This window comes from Bos javanicus, chromosome 3 (assembly GCF_032452875.1).
Source record: "Bos javanicus breed banteng chromosome 3, ARS-OSU_banteng_1.0, whole genome shotgun sequence".
In the NCBI taxonomy this organism is placed as follows: Eukaryota; Metazoa; Chordata; class Mammalia; order Artiodactyla; family Bovidae; genus Bos; species Bos javanicus.
Window position 1 is genome coordinate 66,988,906 of NC_083870.1, and position 26,200 is coordinate 67,015,105.

Consider the following 26,200-nt stretch of genomic DNA (forward strand, 5'->3'; position numbering starts at 1 on the left):
ACAACCTGTATTCTACTGACCTATTTCATTATTAAAGATTCAGATTTTACATTACTTGCTTAAAAGATACCAAGTCTAATTTTAATAAGTTAGATAAGTTGAAAACATAGCAAAAAGCTTAAGCCTAATTTATATATTAATTTTCTTGCTTGTTTCTGTATCTAATATGAGGAAAACTGAAGAGCCTTTGCTTCTCATTTGTGGTTGAGGTGAGCCATGGCCTTTGTGCACAAGCAGTGATTTTTGTTGTTACTACTGCTGCACTGCCCATCTAGAACTTCTTTAAGCCAACACTGAAAATACGTGAGAATGCTGTATCATTCCAAGTAGGATGTGCTCTAGGAAAAATTTCCAAATGACAAACAAGCTTTCCAAAGAAGGAGGAATCTGTTAAAAGGCTGGAGAAACGGGTTTCCTCCATTTTGAAACCAGGAAACCAAATTATTTTTATCTTTTTGAAAATTACACTGATTTCTAAAAGAAGTTTCAGTAAATAAAACTTCATCGCCTCAGAACAACAAACTCCTTCTCCTAGTGTTAATGGCAAATTGATTAATTAATCTGTGGCATACACAGCCTCTATTTTATTTTCTACTTATGGTGTCATTGATTTCTCGTAAGAGTATATGTCAATTCTGTTTTTTTTTAATACTGAAAAAACAATTTCTAAGATTTGTCAATATGTTAAAATTTACTCAAGATGCTAGCCATCACATCCATTTTACCATCACACACACAATTTTATAATCATGCTTCCTAGATAAGAGTCCAAATGAAAATACTGAGACCAGCTTGTGAATTTTATCTCTTCTTATGTCTTACATCTTGACACTATGTTACTATGAACTTCTGTGGATGACCTTTCCACCAGTTGCCCTTCTAGCAGTTATGCAGTCAACTCTAAGATTCCCCCATTTTTTAACTTTTAAGTTAAAAAGCTTACCTCAGCCTTTTGGGAAATATCATTCATGTTTGCTCTATGTGGTCTTGGGGTGATTATGAAGCTTTGTAATTTTCTGCTCCTGAAAAAAATATTAGTATTGAGTAAGAATTTTTGATGACTTAATTTTTTAAAGTGCTATATAAATATTTTTATAAAGAGAAATAGCACATTTATTACCCCTCAAAAAATAATGACATAATCTAAGCACGTAATTAACTACAGTAACTCTCAGTTCTTTCCCCAAGATTTAGGGTATAGAAGGTATAAGGTGCATGGTGTTAAAAAAATCCTTGTAAGTTAATAACCCAAAATAGTTTAGTGAATGTATCAAGTGCCTGTGCAAAGAATTTGTATTGTTATTGGATGCGTATTATTCTATAGTTATCAATGAGGTCAAGGTGGTTGATCATGTTATTTGGATCTTCTATGTCTTTAATAAAAAAAATTTGTCTTGGTCTAGTTCTTAACCTCGGAGAAGGCAATGGCACCCCACTCCAGTACTCTTGCCTGGAAAATCCCATGGATGGAGGAGCCTGGTGGGCTGCAGTCCATGGGGTTGCTAAGAGTCGGATACGACTGAGCAACCTCACTTTCACTTTTCACTTTTCACTTTCATGCATTGGAGAAGGAAATGGCAACCCACTCCAGTGTTCTTGTCTGGAGAATCCCAGGGACGGGGGAGCGTGGTGGCTGCCATCTATGGGGTCACACAGAGTTGGACACGACTGAAGTGACTTAGCAGCAGCAGTTCTTAACCTATATAGAATTGTCTATTCCTTTAATTCTGTCATTTTTATTTCATGTAATTTCAAACTTTTAACAATGCATATGCATGCATGTGTGTGTACATATGCCATTCCCCTTTTCTGCCTACTTCTGTATTGATTGAATATTTTTTACAATTTTATTTTAATTTGCCTATTGGCTTTAAATTTTCAATTTTAAAAAATTCGAAGGTATAATAGACATACAGTAAGCTATATTTTTTGAAAGTGCATAGTTCAATGAGTTCTGACATATGTATATACCCAGGACACTATCAGCACAATCAAGATATAAATATATAGGGATTCCCTGGTGGTCCAGTGGTTAGAACTCAGCACTTTCACTGTCGTGGCCTGTGTTCAATCACTGGTTAGGAAACCGAGATCCCAAAGCCACACAGTGTAGCCAAAAAAAAAAAGAAAGAAAAAAACTGAATATATACTTACACCCAAAAGTATCCCAGATCCTCTTAACCTCCCTTTTCTTTCAGCTGTTCCCACCTCCATTCCTAGGCAGATAATGCTTTCTATCACTTGTAGATTAGTTTACGTTTTCTATGAAAGGAATCATACAAGTATGTACTCTACTGTTCAGCTTCTTTCACCATGCATAATTATTTTGAGATTCATCCATGTCATTGCATATACCAAAAGTTCATTTCTTTTTATTACTGAATAATATTCCATTGTATTAATATACCAGAGTTAACCACTGTTAATCATTCATCTGCAGATGGACATTTAAGTTGTTTCCAATTACTATTAAAAATAAAGCTGGTATGAGTATTCACGTACAAGTCTGTGTGTGGACATATGCTTTTTTATTTCTCTTGGGTAAATAAATGAAGTATAATGGCTAGGCCTTATGGTAAATGTATGTTCAACTTTTTAAAGAACTGCCAAACTGTTTTCTAAATGGCTGTACTATTTTATCTTCCCACCAATATGAGAGCTATACTTTCTCTGCATCTTCGTCAACACTTGGTATGCTGCTGCTGCTGCTGCTAAGTCGCTTCAGTCGTGTCCGACTCTATGCAACCCCATAGACGGCAGCCCACCAGGCTCCCCGTCCCTGGGATTCTCCAGGCAAGAACACTGGAGTGGGTCGCCATTTCCTTCTCCAATGCATGAAAGTGAAAAGTGAAAGTGAAGTCGCTCAGTCGTTCTTAGCTACCCCATGGACTGCGGCCCACCAGGCTCCTCCATCCATGGGATTTTCCAGATAAGAGTGCTGGAGTGGGGTGCCATTGCCTTCTCCAACACTTAGTGTAGTCTTCTTAATTTCAGACATTCTAAATGTATGCAGTGACATCATATTATGGTATTAATTAACATTCCTTGGTACCTAATGATATTGAACATCTTTTCGTATATTTCTTTTCTATCTGTAAATATTCTTTTATGAAAGTGTCTACTTAAATCTTTTGCCCATTTTATTGTTGTTCAGTTGCTAAGTCAGGTCTGACTCTTTGCAATCCCATGGACTGCAGCACGCCAGGCTTCCTCGTCCTTCACTGTCTTCGAGAGTTTGCTTAAATTCATGTCCATTGAGTCAGTGATGCCATCCAACCATCTCATCATCTGTTTCCCACTTCTCCTCTTGCCCTCAATCTTTCCCTGCATCAGAGTCTTTTCCAATCAGTTGGTTCTTTTCATCAGGTGGCCCAAGTATGTCTGTGTCTGTGAGATAATTATGCTTTTTCATCTTCATTATGGTGAACTACATTAATTTGGTTTCAAATGTTAAATAGACTTTATATTCCCAGGATAAAATTCACCATGCATTATCCTTTAACATACTGATAATTTGATAAAACCTTTTGAGAAGTTTTGCAACCATGTTTATAAAACATATTGGTCTGCAGATTTTTTTTTCTTATAACGTCTGTTTTTGTTAACAGAGTAATACTGCTCTCATAGAATGAGTTGAGAAGTATTTCCTTTTCTTTAATTTTCCCTAAGAAATTTCTTCCTTTTCTTTATGTTTCATGCAGAACTGGTACTAATTTTTCCTTAAATGTTTGCAAGAACTTCCCAGTGAAGCCATCTGGGGCTAAAGTTTTCTTTTGTGGCAGGAGAAAATATGATAGGAGGGAGGTGGACATGATTCCATGTAATTATTAACAAGTTCTAACTTTGGTCATTTAGTAGGTCTGTGAGTGCTTACTATATTATTAACAATAATTGCCCAATAAAAGTAGGTCATGCATGAATGCGCCTGAGATAAAAATAACAAACAGCTCTAGTTCTGTTCTCTTACCTGAGCCATTCTATTATATCTAGAGTTACCTATTAGATATTTCTTCCTGTATAACTAACAAAACCTAGTCTTCACTGTCATAGCTTCTCAAGTTTTAGAGTTATTTATGGTTCATTCTTCTATATATCCTAATTTTAACAGATTATCACAATTCGTTAATGTTACTTTCAAATTTATTCTTATATATTAATTACTTCACTATTTTTACTGCTCCAGTATTAATACAGCCTTCATCACCTCACAGTTTGATTACTACAATTTGATAATCAGATCTAAATTCCAACTCTGTTGCTTCCTAGTTAGGATTAGATAACATATAACATGTTATCTCAAAAATAATGCCTTACATTATTAGGTATCAATAATTTTGATTGATTTCATTACTCATGGTCTCCCTTAACCTTTTTCAGCAAAAACCTACATTTCCCTGCCAGTGAGCATATATTAACATGTTATTTGTGCAATTTAAAATAGTAATACAAAAGTGTATGATGAAAATTTGTGCAATCTCATGAGATTATAAGGACTGATCATTTTAGCTGAATTAATTGACCAGCAGGAAGTCTTTTTATCCTAGTGAAATTAAATAAAATTGTGTGGCTTGTTGATACTGTCAAGAGTAATCCTGGAGAATAAATGGATCAGTTAACACTTGTCACCTAGTTAAAAAAAAAAATTCAAATTAAATTTTGACTTCTTTATAGATTCAGAATAAAATATTGATTTTTTAAATGTAGTATGAACAAAACCACTTAAAATAGTTTTTAAAGTGTCATTTCAATATTCTGAGCTCTCATTTTGAAAGTCTGTGAAAATTTGAGTAGTATTAATGTTAACATTATTGCTTAAAATATAAGCAAACTATCCTTTGCTGACAGTTTACTCTGTTCTGAGCTTTGAGGATAAAAAAATTGTAGCAAAATAAGTTAATTAGCTCTTGTTTTTTAAGGTGTAAATTACAAACCAGTAGGACCTATATATCTTTCATAGTTTTAGGTTGAACAAAAAAATTTCAAAATCAAGCAGATAAATATTTGTAGGATTTATAGATAATTTTTAAAAGACATTACACTGCCTGGTAGAAACGATAGCAGGATTCCATTGCTAACTCTGTTGTCTTTCTGTGCTGAACCAGGGTTAAAGGTATAAATTAGACTACATTTGGTTTATTAATTTTACAGGAAACAATTCTGTTCCACAGTCATTGACTGCATTGTATTCTCTCACTAGTACTATTGTACTATCTCACTAGTACATCCTTTTATCACAATATGAATAATTTATGATGATAATAATCCAAGCTAATAGTTATTGAGCCTTTACTGTGTGCCAGGTAATGTACCAGCTGGTTAACAATCATTATTTCATTTATTTTCCACAATATTCATCTGAAGTGAATACTATTATCAAACTCTATCTCAAAAAACTTTCCAAACTCAGTCATTTAAAATTTCTTAAAATATTAATATGAGAAAAATGTCTTGGAGTTTCTCTAGTAGGATTTGAAGTCTTATGGAAATTGTTACAGAAAATGAGACTTAGAAAAGTCAAGTAACTTGCCAAAGACCATACAAACAATGAGTGGTGGACAAAGGGGACACAGATTGGCAGTGTGACTACTGAGTCTGCACTCTTACCCATTGTATTATGCTGATGCCAAGAAAGCAGCACAACTGCTTTGTGTGATGGGGATGAGGGGAATACCAACCAGCTTATAAGCTTTGACTTACTTGTGTAATCAACAGAGCCTTTAATCCAATTATTTGAGAACCACAATTCCAAGCAGTAGAAATATGTCGGAAGCTGAAAAGACATGATTAACGGTATTCTCTACACTTAGTGAATTTGTAATCTTTAGCTGGCAACTAGTAGCAGAATACGGTACTGGATGAATTGAGAAACAGGTATTTTGCCCTATGAGAGCATCACAGAGTTTTTATTCAAGTAGCTTATTTCCTTTTAAAGTGATACAGGCTAACAGTTAGTTATTCTCTTGACGTTAAGCAGAATACAGACAGGTTACGAAATTATTCCCAGGTACTGAATGAAATGCTGCTATCTCAGCTGGTTGTGGTTTAGAATTCATTTAGCAAACTCATTCATGTGGGATGAAGTCAGGGGCCGTTTGGGCTCTGATTTTTAAAGTGCCCAAGTCAGCAACATGCAAGCAGCACTCTGACTGCTGCAAATAAGGACAGTGAAGAACCCAGTAACAATATTTACATGCATGTTATTCTCTTGATTAAGGAACACATGGATATATTCTATCATTCTGCTAAATTGCCAAAGTACAAAAGGCTTCTAAATTTTTATCTAACAGAACATTATTTAACAGTGTAATCCAAATTATTTTATTTGCTTAATGACTGAACATTTTGATTTTATGAAAACTTTTTATTTTTTTAATGCTGTTGTTGCTTAGTTGCTAAGTAGTGTCCAACTCTTTGTGACCCCATGGACTGTAGCCCGCCAGGATCCTCTGTCCATGTGATTTCCAAGGCAAGAATACTGGAGTGGGTTGCCATTTCCTTCTCCAGGGGCTCCTCCTGACCCAGGGGTCGAACCCACATCTCCTGCATTGGCAGGCACTGGCAGTTGGACTCTACCAATGAACCACTGGGCTGCAGCCAGGTCTTAGTTGCAGTACACAGAATCTTTTTTGTGTGTTGCAGCATGCAGGTTCTTTAGTTGAGGCATATAGGATCTAGTTCTCTGATCGGGGATCAAACTCAGGGCCCTTGCAGTGGGAATGTGGAGTCTTAGCCACTGGACCACCAGGGAAGTCCTATGAAAACTTTTTAAAGTATTAATTGACTCCAACAAAGTCATGACAAGGACTCTATGAAGCATTTAAAAATTAGCTGAATGTCACACATTTTAGTGAATCTCAACACTAAACCATAAATCCATCAAGGAAATTCCTGTGAAAGGGAGTCGCAGACACTGAACTTTAGTCAAGGAATGGAGCCATAGTGCTAACTTGCAGCTGAAAATGTTTGTTTCCTTAAATCCTCTTCTTTCTCTCTCTCTATCCTCACTCTACAAGCCTGAAGTACTCATGCCCTTCCTACCAGACAGACACAGTCACCTTCGTGCATGCTAAGTCACTTCAGTCCTGACTCTTCGTGACACCATGGACTGTATGTAGCCCGCCAGGCTCCTCTGCCCATAGGATTCTCCAGGCAAGAATACTGGAGTGGGTTGCCATTTCCTTCTCCAGGGGGTCTTCCCCACCGAGCGATCGAACCCAAGTCTCATTATGTTCCCTGCATTGCCAGGTGGATTCTTATCACTAGCACCTGGGCAGTAACCTTCAACCCTGACACAACTGTCTCCTTTTCTGTCAGCCAACCAGGGACCATGCTGTGGACTAAGTTGCTCAATATGTAAATGACTGTAATTATATGTTGTACAATGTGTATTATGAAATTAAAATTTAAAAACAAATAACACGTACAGTTTCAATCTTGTCATAACATTTCATAAACCTTCTCATACAAAAGCTTACAGATTTGTGTATTTTTTTAATTGGACAAAAGTTTCATACAAATATAATATGAAATCTTTCAAAATTTTCTCCTAGAACTTTTGATGCTTAAGGACCTTGGTAGAATTCAGAATTATAAATATATCTTAATGATAATATCTCACTTAATTGTTGATTTTTCAAACACATGGCAACAAAGATGGAATTCCCTGGTAGTCCAGTGGTTAGGACTCAGCACTTTTACTGCCAGGGGCTTAAGTTTGATCTCTGGTTGGGGAACTAACATTACATAAGCTGTGCAGTGTGTGTGGCCAGAAAAGCAAAAACAAAAGACAACGATGGTGGAAGAAATACTGGAATTAGAGCCTGAAAACTTTGATGAGGTCATTTATTAGATGTATGGCCCCGGGAAAGCCAGTTAAATTCTGTGAACTTCCATTTTACATGTAAATTAGGCATAATAATGTTTTTCTCTTTATGAAGTGAAGTGAAAGTCACTCAGTCGTGTCTGACTCTTTTTGACCCCATGGACTATACAGTCCATGGAATTCTCCAGGCCAGAATACTGGAGTAGGTAGCCTTTCCCTTCTCCAGGGGATCTTCCCAACCCAGGGATCAAACCCAGGTCTCCTGCACTGCAGGCAGATTCTTTACCAACTGAGCCATAAGAGAAGTCCAAGATTACTGGAGTGGGTAGCCTATCCCTTCTCCAGGGGATTTTCCCAACCCAGGAACTGAACCTAAGTCTCCTGCATTGCAGGTGGGTTCTTTACCAACTGAACTATCAGGGAAGCCCTTTTCTCTTTATGCATGTATGCTAAGTCGCTTCAGTCGTGTCTGATTCTTTGCAACACTGTGGACTGTAGCCCGCCAGGCTCCTCTGTCCATGTGGATTCTCCAGGCAAGAACACTGGAGTCTGTTGCCTTGCTCTCCTCCAGGGGATCTTTCCAACCCAGGGATCCAACCTCATCTCTTACGTCTCCTACAATGGCATGCAGGTTCTTTACCAGCTGAGCCTTAAGGGAAACTGTCCATAAAATGGACAGTTTCTACCTTCTGAACTTCACTGCTGCATCTGACACTCTATCACTTCTCTATTCTGAAATCCTTCTCACTTGGCTCATGATACCATTTCTCTCCCTGTTCCTTCATGTCTCTAACCATTCCTTCTCTTTGGAGGGTTTCTTTGCCTCTCTACACTTCTTCAGTGTTGTTTGCCCCCATGTTTCAGTCTTTGCCCTTTTCTTCTCATTCTACACTTTATTATTATTATTATTATTTTAACTTTACCATATTGTATTGGTTTTGCCATACATCAACATGCATTTTTATTTCAATGAGTTAATACACTTTGGTTGTTTACCTCTCTGGTTTCATCTTTCTCCATACTTCCCTCCCACTCTATCACATGTCCTGAAATACTGGCCCACCTGAGCCTTTACACAGCTAGCTCCCTCAGCTTGATATTCTACTCATTCTCTTAGCTAACTCCTACTAATTCTTTAGTTCTGAAACTGTCATTTTTCTCCAGGAAGCCTTCCTTGACTCATGAGACTGGGTTAGGTGCTTCTCTGCTGCTGCTGCTGCTGCTGCTAAGTTGCTTCAGTCGTGTCCAACCGTGTGCAATCCCATAGATGGCAGCCCACCAGGCTTCCTGTCCCTGGGATTCTCCAGGCAAGAACACTGGAGTGGGTTGCCATTTCCTTCTCCAATGCATGAAAGTGAAAAGTGAAAGTGAAGTCGCTCAGTCGTGTCTGACTCTTAGTGACCCCATGGACTGCAGCCTACCAGGCTCCTCCATCCATGGGATTTTCTAGGCAAAAGTACTGGAGTGGGGTGCCATTGCCTTCTCCACTAGTGTGTGTTAAAACAGCACTCCCATGCTTACCCTAATTATGGCATTCACCACAGTATAAGGGCTTCCCAGGTGGTGCTAGTAGTACAGAACCTGCCTGCCAATGCGGGAGACATAAGAAATGTGGGTTCAGTCCCTGGGTCAAGAAGATTCCCTGGAAGAGGAAATGGCATCCCACTCCAGTATTCTTGCTGGGCCAACCCCATGGACAGAGAAGAGAGGAGTTGCAAAGTCAGACATGACTTGAGCTTTCCAGGCAGTAGTAGAGGATGAGATGGTTGGATGGCATCACCAACTCAATGGCTTGAGTTTGAGCAAATTCTGGGAGATGGTGAAGGACAGAGAAGCATGGTGGGCTGCAGTCCATGGGATCATAAAGAGCTGGACATGACTTAGCAATTGAACAAACACAGCAACCATAATATGTGGTAATAAAGCACTTTCTTGACCACCTCCTCTACCAGAAAGTGAGGTCTTTGAGAGCATAGACTGTATTTTATGTACCATTGTATCCACAGTATTTAGCAATGTGCTGATATATAGAACGGAGAAGGCGATGGCACCCCACTCCAGTACTCTTGCCTGGAAAATCCCATGGACGGAGGAGACTGGTAGGCTGCAGTCCATGGGGTCGTGAAGAGTCGGACACGACTGAGCAACCTCACTTTCACTTTTCACTTTCATGCATTGGAGAAGGAAATGGCAACCCACTCCAGTACTCTTGCCTGGAGAATCCCAGGGACGGGGGAGCCTGGTGGGCTGCCGTCCATGGGGTCGCACAGAGTTGGACACGACTAAAGCGACTTAGCAGCAGCAGCAGATATATAGAAGACTTATATAATAATTGTTTACTGAATAAGTAAATCCTGCCAACTTACAGAGGAAGCACTTTATATGCTGGGATATATTGTGTGACTCTCATTATGGTTAACATTATGTGGGACTACAATATAAATAGAACACACCATTCATCACACAAATATTTATTAAGCAACTCTTATGTGCCAGGCACTCTGCCAGATGTTGAGAAATGCAGCACTGAATAGACAGACACTCTCCCTATTCTCATGTTATTAATAGTCTCCTGGCCAAAACTCTGAACAAAAGCCTTGGAACAGGATTTTTAATGGTCCAGCCCACTATACTATCTGTAGACTCAGGTAAGATTCTAACATCAACCACACCTGATACAGAATTGAAGACAGCAGACACCATACCCCAACCTTCCCACTAGAGGCCTAAGGTCGGGGACTTCCATTCTCAGTCCACATTTTGCTCTTCTCTTACTTCCACCTGGACCTTCATCTGCATATTTGGTAAACTTTATGTTCCTTTTCTACAACACAGAGGATTGATTCCTTCCTAGTGCCTAGCTCCATGCCTGCTAATTAATAAACTATAATTTAAAATAAATCCCCAAAGCCATCATGAAAAGGTTTTCAATATCCATGTAGTAACCATCAAAGCAAAGAACTCTAAAAGATCCCATTCCTTTGACTCAATTTTTAATTCCCTTAATAAACTGTCTATACTACATTTTAAAATCTGCTGTTGAATATTTCCAAAAGATTTTCAAATTAATCTTTTGGTTTTTTTTTAAATTTTTATTTTATTTTTAAACTCTACAATATTGTATTGGTTCTGCCATATATTGAAATGAATCTGCCACAGGCATACACTTGTTCCCCATCCTGAACCCTCCTCCCTCCTCCCTCCCCATACCATCCCTCTGGGTCGTCCCAGTGCACCAGCCCCAAGCATCCAGTATCGTGCATCGAACCTGGACTGGCGACTCATTTCATATATGATATTATACATATTTCAATGCCATTCTCCCAAATCATCTCACCCTCTCCCTCTCCCACATCAGTGTCTCTTTTGCTGTCTTGTACACAGGGTTATTGTTACCATCTTTCTAAATTCCATATATATGCGTTAGTATACTGTATTCGTGTTTTTCTTTGTGGCTTACTTCACTCTGTATAATAGGCTCCAGTTTCATCCACCTCATTAGAACTGATTCAAATGTATTCTTTTTAATGGCTGCGTAATACTCCACTGTGTATATGTACCACAGCTTTCTTTATCCATTCATCTGCTGATGGACATCTAGGTTGCTTCCATGTCCTGGCTATTATAAACAGTGCTGCGATGAACATTGGGGTACACATGTCTCTTTCAATTCTGGTTTCCTTCAAATTAATCTTTTGGAAATATATTCTCAAATTTCAAATATCCATTCAATCTTTGATCATTTTATCATCTCCCACTTTCATGCTTTCTACATATATTATTAGTTAACATATAGATGAGTTTCACCTACTTGTCTATAAACTTATGTGGAATTTGCTGCTATATTTGTTGCTGTATAGCAGAGAGTTCCCAGGCCCTCCTTCAACTTCACATAATAATCCTTACTAGAATATTCATATATATTTATTATTCATGTGGATCATTATCATTATGATCAATAAACTTAAACAAAGTTTAAGGACACAAAGTTACCTTGGTTGCTATAGGAAAACTTATTAAACACAATTTCTTCAAAGTTCTTAACTGGCACATATAATCAGAATAATGATTTTAAAGTACAGGTTACATGTTGTAAAAGTTTCAAAAGCTCCAGAATGGGACATCCTTGACAGTCTAGTGGTTAAGACTGTGCTGCCAATGCAGGTGGCTCGGGGCTCGGGTTCGATCCCTCGTGGGGGAACTAGGATCCTATATGCTGTGCAGTCAAAAAAAAAATTCAGAGTAACTTCCAGCCCCAGTTATTTTGATTTCTAATAACGTAACAGCTTGCCATTCTTTCTACCTTCATCAACTTGGCTACTACCTTCTCTACCACTCTGTGCTCTTTAACTCTAGTCTATGACTCCAGCTCTGCGGATGTTAACTACGTAAGCCCAGAACTAAAATTCTTACCTGGGCTTATTAGGCCCTTTTGCAGGTTCTCCTAGCCTCTCTGACTTACCTTGTCTTCTCCCATTCCTTCAACCTCCCACCTTGACAAATATATTCAGTGACTATTTCTACCTCTGAGAGATTTTTTTTCTCCCTGTAGTGCATATAGTATCTTAGTTCCCCACCAGGGATGGAACCCGTGCCTACTGCAGTGGAAGCTCAGAGTCCTACCCACTGGACTGCAGCGAATTCCCTCCAAGAAAATTCTTAAGCCACTTCCTTACCAGTGAAGTATTTTCCCAAACTAACAATGGTGGTTTTCTGCATTTCACGCTAAGAATGGACTTTTTTGCTTTCAGTCTCTGACATCTCAAAATGTGCTTAGATTTTTCTAGATATATGTAGATTTTCTGGTTTCTAGATGCATCTGACATAAATCAAAAATTTTATATTAAACATATCAGATATATTAGTCTAATCTATCTTCTTTATTTAACTTTTTATTATTTCAGGAATATAGTGAAAGCAACTAATATAATCAAACCTCATATACCCACCACTAAGCTTCAACAAGTATTCGCTTCTTCCATTGTCTTCAACAATACAATCTATTTCATTTACTTTGTCCAATATCTATTTCAGCATAATGCACAATACTTTATAGATGCTCTAAATCCTCCTCCAGCTGCACTCGCCACATTCTAGGCACCATGCAGTGCATCCTCCTAACACCTCAGAATTATGCCCAGAATCAAACCCTATAATTCTGGCCTTTGATTCTTTCTTGGGAAGACTTTAAAGTAACCACTCAAAGGAAACTGGAGAGTTCTCATTTGAGGAAGTCATTAATAAAATGAACTTACGTATATCAACAAAATGTAAGAATTTTTTAAAAGTTATAATAAATTAGAGGAAAGACCTGGTTTCTCTACATTATATAAAGGAGAAGAGTGGAAACTAACAACTGAATCCCTATTATCTGCTATATATTAGGTGGTTTGCATGTTATTTCATAAACTTAGAGGTGATAAGTATGATAGAGTCAGAAATAATTGGGAAATGAAAAATTAGCTAAAATGAATAAATATGTACTTATTAATTAATTCAAAAACATTTATTAAACATCTTTCTACAATGTGCTAGACAGTACAAGGCACTACATATACAAAGATGAACGTAGAATAAAATATTTATTTTCAGGGAACTCATAGACCACATGGGATGACAGACAATCACCAAGAAAATATAAAAGGGCCCAACGTACAGGCCTGCTATTGAGGAGCTCAGAAGGCTTTTGTTTATATAGATTGTATCTACAGATATCAATGTATTAAAAATTAGAAGAGAATTTTCAAATATATACTTGTCATGGGAAATAATAACAAACCTCCTATACATCAACATAAACACATTTTATGAAAAAAAATGTATTTTCCAAAATAAAAATACTTAGGAGAATGACATTGTTTTACATGTTTGCACATCTCTTTAATATCTGGCTTTAAAAAAAGATAGCTATATTCTCATATCTACTTCTGTATTCAAACTATTGTGATATGTTGTTTTGATTGAAGTATGTAAAGAAGGTATGGCCTCATACAGATATGTAGTTATAAAAGAAAGGCCTATGGGTCCTTGAAGGGTCTTGGGGACTTCTAAGGATTCTAAAACCATATTCTGAGACTTGTTGAATTATAGGAAAAATATTCTATCAAATCACACCAGTTTTAATTCAAAAAAGAAAGTAGTTTGAGTGGGCACTCCCTGTCTGTATTCTAGAATACTAAATAGGGATTAGTTTAACAACTTAATTCTTACACTCAGTAACCTAAATACCAAGGGATTTTATATCTGGAATCTCACAGACTTTTCTTAATCTAGTATTAAGTGACTTTTCTTATCTGAGCAGGCAGATGTCAGGTCTTTAGCCACCTTAAAGGAGTAACAGCAGCACAACAATTAGGCCCCACTGTACTTTTCTAAATGTCTGAGATCTCAGGCAAGCCAGATGAATTGTTACCAAAATTAAGAGAAAACAATGACCTAAGGATAAGGTTGAACATGTGATTCATCAACAAGTTTGGTCATAATAAAGGGACGATGAATAATAAAGGGATTTAATTCCAGGTGGCACTAATGGTTAGGAATCTGCCTGCCAATGTAGGAGACACAAGAGACTCAGGTTCAATCCTGGGTTTGATCCCTGGGTTGGGAAGCTCCCCTGGAAAAGGAAAATGGCAACCCACTATGGTATTCTTGCCTGAAGAATTTCATGGACAAGAGGAGCCTGGCAGGCTACAGTCGATGGGGTTGCAAAGAGTTGGACATGACTGAGTGACCAAGAACAGTACACAGAAGGGATTTAAGAATGCCAATCCAGCATATTAAGTGCTGATGTTAAATGAAGACAACTAAGTATCCAGCATAGGGTTCTGAGGGAATATTATATGCAGTCTTACTATAGCCTGTCTATGATCTATCAAAAATGCATTTTTTTCAAACTTGACAGATTAGACCTGTATTTATAACATAGTATTTTTGTGAGGAAAACCTACTATGTACCAGGAATTATGCCTTGGTGATGGTATACAAAATATATGTGACAGCCTTTGAAATCAATTAGCTTTGTTGGGAAAAATAGATGGGACCACAACTAATGATAATACAAAGTAGTAAGCGTACATAATAGCAGGATATGTACAGAGCTATAGAAATATGGAAAAGTCATGGAAAAGATCATGGTGGGGTTAAGGAGGAGGTGGGGTTTAAGGCAGATTACACAGAGATAAATGGTGACATTTGATGTAGATACTGAAGGATAAGAGGATTTCACAAAGTAGAAAGGAGAGTAAGGACATCTAGGCAAAAGGAGCAACATGAACAAAAACATCCAAGCCTGACAGCCCACTGAAAATTTGGGGAGCTATGAGTTGTCCAGAGAATGTATGGTAAAACTAGAAAGACAGACTGGACACAGAATGGAAAGATTCCCAAATGCCAGACTAAGAAAAAGTTTAGACTTGATCCTACAGTCAATGGGAGCCAGCAAAGGATTTTTAAAGCAAACATGTAACTTAATGATACATGTATTATAGAAAAGAAAAAGAGACTGATAGCAGTGCAGAAAATTGGAGTAAAATGAGGGAAGACTACAGGGAGAAAGACAAGTACAATGATCTTGGCAAGAAAAGATAAGGGCCTGAATTAAGATGGTAGCATTAGGAATGACAAGTCATAAAAGATATTTTAGAAATAGGATTGACAAGACGTGGTAACCCATTTATTCATTTATTTAAGAAGTATTTATTAAGCTCCAACTATATGCCAGAGATGATCCTAGGCTGTGAAGAAATGAAAGTGAACAAAAAGACAAAGTCCCTTCCTCCAGGGAAAGGGGCTGTCTTGGGAGCATTATTGCAAAAATTTTGACCAATTAGATTTGGAGGGTAGAGGTGAGGAGAGGAAGGAAGGAATTGGTTCAAGGTTTTTATTTTGGGTGAATGGATGAACAGGGTTACCATTAAAAGCATGTTTAAGGGGTAAAAAAATGAGTTCAGCTTTGAACAGGTTTTACTACCTGTCAGAATTACATTAGGGATCTTGTTATACATGTACTAAGAATTATGAATTTTTAGAGCTTATTCACTAAAGACATTAAAGACCAATTAGTCAAAGCCATTCATTTATCATAAGAAAAAACAGGAGGCTCAAAATGATTCCGTGACTAATCCAAGGTTGTAAACTGTTCAGCAGCAGAACAAGGAACTAGACTCCAAGTTTCTTGACTTCTAGTCAACTACTTATTTCACTCTACCATTCTACATTTTTATCTAAAAGTACTTGAAATACATATACATGAATTGTATATATGTAAAATTAAAAGACGCTTATTCCTTGGAAGGAAAGTTATGACCAACCTAGATAGCATATTCAAAAGCAGAGACATTACTTTGCCAACAAAGGTCTGTCTAGTCAAGGCTATGGTTTTTCCAGTGGTCATGTATGGATGTGAAGAAAGCTGAGCACAGAAGAATTGATGCTTTTGAACTGTGGTGTTGGAGAAGACTCTTGAGAGTCCCTTGGACTGCAAGGAGATCCAACCAGTCCATCCTAAAGGAGATCAGCCCTGGGTGTTCATTGGAAGGACTGATGCTGAAGTTGAAACTCCAGTACTTTGGCCACCTCATGTGAAGAGTTGACTCATTGGAAAAGACTGATGCTGGGAGGGATTGGGGGCAGGAGGAGAAGGGGACCACAGAGGATGAGATGGCTGGATGGCATCACTGACTCGATGGACATGAGTTTGAGTAAACTCCGGGAGTTGGTAATGGACAGGGAGGCCTGGCGTACTGCGATTCATGGGGTCGCAAAGAGTCGGACACGACTGAGTGACTGAACTGAACTGATGTGCTTAGTTGCTCAGTCCTGTCTGACTCTTTGTGACCCTATGGACTGTAGCCTGCACTGCAAGCAGATTCTTTACCTCTGAGCCACCAGGAAAGCCCATATACATGAATACATAAACAAATATACTAATGTTGGTATCAACTGGCATAGCAATTAATGAGGTAGACTTCAGGAAGTTTTTTAAAATGACTCAATAGCTTAATAAAAGGTGTTTCAAAAATATACTTTGGGGCTGTTATAAAGTAACTTACAGGTTGAATACTAAGGTATAGAACTCAAACTTTGAAATAATATGAAAGTCTCAAAGTAGAATATAATATTAAGTATAACAGATTATCTTAAAATATGCATGCTAATGTTCCCATTCTAAAATTTCACTGGACCTCTGTTTGACCTCTAAATGTTCTAAATTTAGTTACTTTATTTGATTTTTATATGTGCAATTAAAATATTTCAAGATAGCAAATAACGCAAGACTTAAGAATTTTAAATCATAACTCTCTATCATTTACAATAACTGTTTCATCGTGTGAAAGTATTATCTCCTTTCTCAAGGAGAACAGACTTGACAAGAAAGTGACAGCTTTAAATCTGCATTTCATTAAACTCAAGTAAATTCTTTGTCTCAACTTTTAGGAAGGTTATAGACAGAACACTTACCTATATACTAGAAGTAAATGTTAAAACCCACCTCTTTATAGAACAAACAACATTGTTTTCAGCTTCATAAAATGTGAGCCTAAATTTTTATCATTTTCTACTTGTACAAGAAATATAAACTTATGTAACCTTATTACATTTAATGAAGGTTGTAACCTTCTACTTTGAAAATTATATTATTAAACATTATAAACCTCATTCAGTTCAAAAATATGAAACTGGATCCTATTTTACCTACTTAAAATAGTGAGTTTTTTCCTCCTACCAATACATAATTCCTCTCTGATAATCAACAATCTTTTTTTTTTTCCCTTTGGCTGTTTCTTTCATTTTGTTTTTTAGTTTTTAATTTAGTTTTTTAGTTGAAGTACAGTTGATTTACAGTGTTGTGCCAATCTCTGCTGTATAGCATAGTGACTCACTTACACACATTTACACATTTTTAAATATTCTTTCCCATTGTGATTTATCATAGGATATTCAGCACAGTTCCCTGTGCTGTACATTAGGACCTTGCTGTTTATCCATTCTAAATGTAATAGTTTGCGTCTACCAACTCCAAGCTCCCAGTCCTTCCCTCTCCCTACCCACCTCTGCCTTGGCAACCACAAGTCTGTTTCTATGTCTGTGAATCCATTCCTGTTTTGTAGATAGGTTCATTTGTGCCATATTTTAGATTCCACATATAAGTGATATCATATGACATTTGTCTGTCTCTTTCTGACTTAGAATGATAATCTCTGGTTGCAGTCACACCAACAATCTTATTTTCAACCTGCCTCGTCATTCTTCCATATTAATATATAATACTTTGCACTCGTATGACTGTGTGGAATATTTTTCAAAGAGCATTCACCATACTCTGAGTCCCTGAAGGGAAAACCTGTGCTCTACTCCATTTTTTATCTTTAGTGTCTCACCTAGCAACTAGGACACAGTACAAAGTCAGTTCACGTTTGAGCTAGTGGATGAATAACTAAGAGATACCAGAAAACTGTCTGATCCAAAATGAGCCCAAATGAAACTTTTGTATGATATCTCTAAAAGGAAAGCTGATGATGAGGATGCATGAATGAATGAGTGAACAAACAAAATTGTAGAGAATAAAATTAAATGGAGTCAGTTTACATTAAACTAGATATCGTGAAAAACCAGATGTGGGATTCCCAAGCAAATGGATGTGGTGATTTCTGGAGCACACTGGAATTCCTCAACCCTCTTCAAGTGGAAGATGGCCTTTCAGTGAGGGACATAACTGGGAATGGAAAGACCCAGGCCTCTGGCTCCAAACAAGTGGGTAGGGCGGTTAAGTAGAAGAATAGCAGTAAACTGCACTTTATGACCAATGTGTAAGGGCTGCTAAAACTCTCCTGAAGACTTCTAAGATGGGGAAGATGTAGGATTATTTAAGAGTTCCTAGGAAAGAATTCTTTCCCAGAAGTATCTCCCCTATACTTTCTAAAATCCCATCAGTTAAAATATTTTGTTTTAGTTCTCAAAACATGGTTCCTTTCAGTTCAACTGACACTAGCAATTACAGTGTGTCAATGACAGTTAACCTCTCCTTCCCAGCTCCATGATTACATTATTTGAGAGAAGGATGCGAATCAAAATATATCTATAGCATTTAAAGTTCAGCTTCCTGGTTCCAAGTCCAGCATATCATGGCTTCAGACTTACCCTAAACTTAGATCAGGGCCCTGCATATTCAAGTGTCTATGGTCAGGTAATGTAAGTTAATGTTATGCAATATAATTGACAAATAATGTATATCAGTGATGACTAGTTATCAAACAACAGGGGATGGTAGAGACTGTGTTAAGAGGAGAGTGTGTTGTGTGCCCTGTCTGAGAAGGGAGTCACTACTTAGTTTTAGAGTATCCCTGCTATGCAGAAATGTGGACCAGTTTTGCTAAGACCTTTCAATTTTTCAAGAGAGGCTGAAAATCCATATTTCAATATAAAATGTACAATTTTGAAATATGCCTGTGGCTAAACGTGGCTTTTTGGCTCTCAAATTGTAGACCCTGATCTAAATAAACAAGCAGCACTAAGAAAATACAAAGAGACAGGGGTGGGGGCTTGTTTTGGCTAGAAAGAGGGAGGCAGAGTGAAAAGGAAGGAAATGGCAGGAAGGAGGGCCAGAAAGAAAGGCGAAGTCAAATTTCACCAACCTCAAATGAGTCCAGGCATCAAGAAGTTATGGTTTCTCAAGTATCTACTTAAGTCATTAAAGCCTAAATGTCCATTCTGTTAATCACATGCCTGGATTTCCAAAGTAGCAGCATTTCAATTCATCCATCTTGTTAAGTGTGCTGATAGGGTCATCCCTTCAAAACCAGACCCAGGGTCCAGGTTTGAGCGGGGAGGCTCTTGCCAACCAGCCTTGTAGAGACATTGCCCGCCTCCTCTACTGCCTTGCAGCGTGTAGCAACATCAGACTAGGAATCAGGACAGTAAATCCCAGGGTTTGTGTAAGGGGCTGAATGGTGATAACTCTGTTGGTTTACACTTCTAACAGAAGCCCATATAATCTAAAATCAAACTGCCTGTATCAAGACAAAAAATTTTTTCACCAACCTCAAAACCTGGCCAAGGGATGGATCCCAGACTGTCTTCTAATCAGAGAACAAAAAGGAAGAGATGACAAAAAAAAAAAAAAAAAAGGAGGGGGAGAAAAATAACCAACTATTGAATACTTACTAGATGGCAGATACTGCATCAATGTTTTCACATAGGTACTTTCACTGAGATATGGCATTCTGAGGGGGAAAAGTCCTATTTGTGGAGAAAGAGGGAACTATATCAAAGTACTAACAGTTTACATGTCAGATGATGAGAGCCCCTTTTTCGGTTCCCCCCAATTTTTAACCATAACTATAACATAGTTGTATTAATTTTCTAATAAAAAACAAATTTGACTGAAAGTTAAATAGCTGGATTTCTGGGTAAAAATTCATCCATCCTACCATATTGAAAGTATATTACCATGCAATGTGAAGGATGTGCTCAGTCATATGTGACTCTTTGCGACACTTTGGACTGTAGCCCTGCAGGTTCCTCCATGCATGGGATTTTTCAGGCAAGAAAACTAGAGTGGATTGCCATTTCCTCCTCCAGGGGATCTTCCCGACCCAGGGATTGAACCTGCGTCTCCTGTATTTCCTGCATTGCAGGTGGATTTTTTACCTGCTGAGCCATCTGGGAAGACCCATACTATTACAGTCAAGCCAAACCATGCACTGAGTATTTAAATAGATGAAGAAAATATAACAACTCCAAGTGTGTATAAATATGTAATCTTGATAAATGATAAAACCAGAAGGAAGAGAACATAAAAGAAACCATACAGGTGATGTAGACCACAGTTTAAATAAGAACAGAAATATGTGAAATTACTAAGAATGGTATAGGTCATTTTCCCTCTTAATTATAAAGCCAACTACTAAGATGTTTTGTGTGTCTGGCCAGCATAACATAAAATGCACAGAGTCCTCTTTTATATAAAAATATCCAGATATCTGCCCATCTGTTACATACTTTTCTACATTTACTGTAATACATTGTTTTCTTTCTTTTAGGCATGTATTTTTACTTAATATTTTTTATTTGCTTTTGCATGTGTGTGTGTGTGTGCACGCATGCTCAGTTGTGTCTGACTCTTCGTGACCCAATGGACTGTAGCCTGCCAGGCTCCTCTGTCCATGAAATTTTCCAGGTAAGAATACTGGAGTGGGTTGCCATTTCCTTCTCTAGGGGATCTTCCCCACCTAGGGATCAAACCTACATCTCTTGTGTCTCCTGTACTGCAGGAGGATTCTTTAGTGTTGAGCCACCAGTGTGAAAGTGAAAGTTGCTCAGTTGAGTTCTATTCTTTGGGACCCCATGGACTGTACAGTCCATGGAATTATCCAGGCCAGAATACTGGAGTGGGTAGCCCTTCCCTTCTCCAGGGGATCTTCCTGACCCAGGGGTCGAACCCACGTCTTCCGCATTGCAGGCGGATTGTTTACCAGCTGAGCCACGGGGGAAGCCCTTATTTCCCTTAATGAGTTTCAAAGGTAACAGTAGGGGTTCTTCCCCCCTAAATGAAATAGTATCTCATTTCAGGCCACTTGGGTTCTAAGCAATCTAAATTCCCAATTGTGTGTGCATATTCTCAGTCATGTCCGACTCTTTGCAACCCCACGGACTGTATGTAGCCCACCAGGCTCCTCTGTCCATGAAATTTTCCAGGCAAGAATACTGGAGTGGGTTGCCATTTTCTCCTCCAAGGGATCTTCTCCATCCAGGGATCAAATCCATATCTCTCACCTCTCCTGTGCTACAGGCAGATTCTTTACTGCTGAGCCACCAGGGAAGCTCTTAAATTGCCAATTAATCTCACCCAAATATACATACCCAGTTTTTATTCTATTCACAAGTGAAACTCTAACCCAAATACCTCAAATGTAATTTCAGGGGAAAAATACTGTTCAAAAACCTAGATAATGCATTCCTTTGTTGATGCTAAATATAGTCATCTCAAGATGACATACATTTTGACAATGATCAGTCTTACATATCAAATTTTCAAAAACAGCAAGATTCCATTTTCAGGTGAGCAGGAAAAATTGCTATTCTCTACATTTCAGTTTAAAATGGATTTAAAAGTGTGACTCTTTCATGAAAATGGAATTACATCAATACTGTTTTAAGGTAAACTGGATTTTAAAGAATCTTGTGGTTTTTACTTTGGGCTCTTTAAGGGAATCACTGCAGATAAAATACAGAATTGCCCACATTTTTCTTTAAAATATTCCAGTTAAAATACAAAATATTTTTAAAAATAGGGGGCTAATAGCTGTGAGAATCTTAATTAACTACATTAAATAATGAAAGTTTATTTATACTGGTATGTGTGTGTGCTCAGTCCTGTCAGACTCTTTGGGACTCCATGTAGTCCTGCCAGGCTCCTCACTTCATGGGATTCTTCAGGGAGGAACACTGGAGTGGGTTGCCATGCCCTCCTCCAGGAGATCTTCCCCACTCAGGGATCGAACCTGACTTTTCTGCCTCTCCTGCATTGGCAGGTGGGCTCTTTACCACTGAGCCACTTGGCAAGCCTTATTACTAAATATACCTCCTCAAAAAAACAAAACAAACCTTGTCCCTCAATTTAATTAATTATTCACTTTTCCACCCTACTGGACTTCAAAACTGAAAAGAATTTCAGACTTATGTGTATTCTGCGTTTTCTTACGGCAGAAATTTAACCTGTTAAAAGGATTATCAGGGGGAAAGTAATGCAATTCATTCAATGACTGACGGATGACTAAGATGGTATAAATACTTAAGTTGACTTAATCATGCTACCCAACACATAGTTATGCTGTGACTCGAAGACCCGTGGGCCCACACATGAATTCATTAACAAAATTTAGCTGGTGAATGATGCTCCAGTTGCTTCGCTCATGGAACTGATTTCTTTCTTATTATGGCTTATTTCTTTTCTCTACCTGCCTCCTACCCAAGGACAGACATTTTGTTAGGACATAGCCTTATGCTATTTTTATCTTGTTCTCCTTCTGTCCTCTCTCTCTCTCTTCCCCCCACCCCGCTTTCCAACTCTTTGTTCACATTCTGGACCTTAAATAAATATGAAATGAAGACCTTGAAGCCATCAACGATTCTGAACTTGGCTATTTTCTTTACAAAAGCCATTAATAATAAATAAATATATATATATATATATTAGCATTTGTAGAGCTTTTCACAGTTTACAAACAGCTGGAATGGCTGGCGTTTTTAAAGAGTATATAGTCAAGGGAGGTCTCGAGAGGTGATTCCATCACTCATTCCAAGTTCAGCTCTAGCTGCACAACTCCCAACATCCGACCTCGGACAGAATCGCGAAAAACTAGTTTGGAGGGAGGGGGCAGACGACGGGTAGTTAAATCACATCTCACTCCCCAGCCTCCCACTGGGACAGACAGGGAATGATTTCTCTTAAAAACAGCAGGCAGTGCCGGCGGACAAGGAGACAGCGCCGGGGGCACGTGGTGGGGGAGGACGCGGCACTTTACCTGCCGGGCCCACTGGGACCGAGCAAGGGGTCGGGAGCCCGCTCCACTTGCAGAAGATCACTCCCGGAGGATCACTGCCTGCGGGACCCAGAAAGCTCCCGAAACTGCACACATAGGGCGCAAGCTGAGCTGAAGCTGCGGAGCTGGGCAGGGATGTCGCGGCCAGAATCTGCCCAAGGCCGGTGACCGCGGAGAGACAGCCAGGCCGCCCCGGCCCGCCCCGCGCCGCGCGGAGCCCGGGGATGCGGCTCCGAGGGCCGGTTCGCTCGCGCCGAGGACCAACACATCCACACAGCTGGATGGACCCCGGCCAGGAGCCGCGGCGCGCGTCCCCGCCGCCCCCGCCAGTCCCCCAAGGGGAGCCGACGGCTCGATCTCGGCCGCCCCAGTCCCACGTCCCCCCGACTCCTCTCACCCTCCTCAAGCCAGCGACACGCGAAGGTCCGGGGTGCGCGCGGGGAGGCTGTGCGCGTCGGGCGCCGGGGTGTGGGCAGGGGTCCGGGTGCTCCAGCCGCCACTCCAGCCGCTGCGATCTCTCTGGCCGCCGCCGCCGCCGCCCGCTCCAACAGCAAGTTTCCATAAAAGTCCTGGTGCGCAGCCTGTTCCCGCATTCCAGGCGGGCCCAGAGCCGGCTGCAGCTGTTCCAAAACACGAGGCCAGTTCCCCCAACCCCCGCCTCCGCCGTATCGCCCAGAGAGGGGTGGAGAGTCGAGAAGGAAGGCGGGCGAGGGGGGCGGTGGCTGCCAACTTTCCGCCGGGACCTGCCGGTCGCCCGACTCTGGATCCCGGAGCTGACCCCCTCCCCTCGGGTCCGCCTTCGCGTCCCGGCGGGCTCCGGGGAAAGGAAGCTGCCTCCCCAGTGAGGAGCGGGAGCTACTGGAGTGGGATTCGCAAACAGGCTGCAGCTGCCTTCCCTCTACCCACTAACGGTTTGCTCTAGGGCCTGCTTCTCAGCTGAGCTATCGGTTCTGGGGTCTAAGTAGCCAAACCACCACCTCATCTTCATCCAAAGCGTCGCCCCTCAGCCAACTTTCCTTTTACTGTTGAGAGCAGAGACCAGCAGACCCGGGACCACTTCATCTGTCTGTTGCTCTCCTTCTCTTGGTTCTGGTCTTTTACTCTCAACAGAATGGTTGATAGAGAAAAGTGGACGAAAGAGAGGATGCGAAAGAGGGGTGGACGCGGAGGAGGAGGCGTAAAAAGAAATAAGATTTATATAATATCCCAGTTTTCCTTAACTGAGGGCAAATCATCTCTGGTCTTCCTAAATCCACATTAAGGCATCTTGCAAATATTAGCACCAGCTAATTGAATATTAGAACTAGATTGAATATTTTCAATCTGGACCATCAGCCTGTCAATTAAAGCCATCAGACAGTCCATATTAAAACCTGAAATACTCATTTAATGGGGACATTTTCCTGGTGGGGGAGATCTTCAAGTCTTCACTGCGTGCATAAGATGAATATCAATTTAATGAATGAATAAACAAAACTGAACTAGCATCTACACAAACCAGGGACAACCACCTCCAACTTCTAGCACTAGCAAGACAGTGGTGCTCAGGTTACATTTTCAAAGATGTTGAAAAGGTCTTCTGGTCTTAACTACAACCTTCTTTATCCACCCCATCCCCATACACTATTTGCTCAGGATGGCAATTCTTTTAAGAGGTATAAGCCATTCATTCTTAAATTACAGAAAAGTTCTAGATTGGTTAATTAAAAAGCAGCTATTTAAACTTGTTATCTTGTTCCCTTCAGTACCATCACCCTGACCTTCTTCGATTCATGGAATTTTCTGTGGTCACTCCAGTTGCCCAGCCTTTGCATAAGCTGTTCCCCCTGTATGAAATTCTCTTTCCCTAGACTCTTCACCTACCTAAATTCAACATATGCTTTTGCTATCTGCTTATATGTTGCTTTCTCAGAGCAGTCTTCCTTTTACCCCAATCTGTATCAGTCCCTGGGCTTTCAATGTGGCTCAACGATAAAGAATCCACCCACAATGTGGGAGAAACAGGTTTGATCCCTGGGTCAGGAAGATCCCCTGGAGTAGGAAATGACAACCCACTCTAGTGTTCTTGCCTGGAAAATTCCATGGACAGGAGTCTGGGCTGCAGTCCATGGGATCACAAAGAGCTGGACACAACAGCATGCATGCACGTATCAGTCCCATTACAAATTCTTATTCCACTCTTCCTCCCTACACTTACCAATTTATAATTACACTTTTATATTTATGACTTAAAGAAGTGAGAGAAACTCTCCTAAAGGATCTACTCAGCAGATTCACCAGACACAACAAAGCTCTTCATTCTATAAACTTTGCTAGCTACCCACAGCATGCAAAGCTGTGTCTTCTCCCCTCGATTCATTATTCATTCACTCAACAAATATTTAGTTCTACTTAGGATACACCAGTCACAAAACAAAAAGCCCTGCCATCATATGACATATATTCTAGTGGAAGAGGACAGACAGTAAGCAGATAAACAGCTTAGTAATAAGCAATACAGATAAAGCAGAGCAGAAAAGTAGGAAATGCTGGGAATGGAATGGCTGGATATTATCCCTTTGGATAAGAGTTTAGAGAAAGCCTCATATGAGAAAAGCCTATGAGCCATGTAAGTATCTGGAGATCTCTGTGAGAAGATTGGTCCGGGAGGAAGTGCAAAGGCCCCATGAAAGATGCTATCTGACATATTCTACAAAGAACAAGAAGGCCATGTGAGTGAGGCTAAATAGTTCAGTTCAGTTCAGCCACTCAGTGGTGTCTGACTCTTTGGGACCCCATGAACCACAGCATGCCAGGCCTCCCTGTCCATCACCAACTCCCAGAGTCCACCCAAACT

At 39.6% G+C, this 26,200-nt stretch overlaps 1 protein-coding gene across 6 annotated transcripts in view; it reads right to left on the minus strand.

The window, feature by feature from the left end:
* Positions 1-23,849, minus strand: part of NEXN (nexilin F-actin binding protein) — a 58,496-nt gene extending 34,647 nt beyond the window's left edge. For all 6 annotated transcript variants that reach the window (XM_061411520.1, XM_061411518.1, XM_061411519.1 and 3 more), the window contains exons 1-2: positions 23,762-23,849; positions 944-1,022 (exon numbers count right to left, since the gene is read on the minus strand). In XM_061411520.1, coding sequence (XP_061267504.1) covers positions 944-970 — 27 coding nt within the window. In that variant the 5' untranslated portion in view covers positions 971-1,022; positions 23,762-23,849. The remainder of the gene's footprint in view (positions 1-943; positions 1,023-23,761) is intronic.
* Between the last annotated feature and the right edge of the window lie 2,351 nt (positions 23,850-26,200).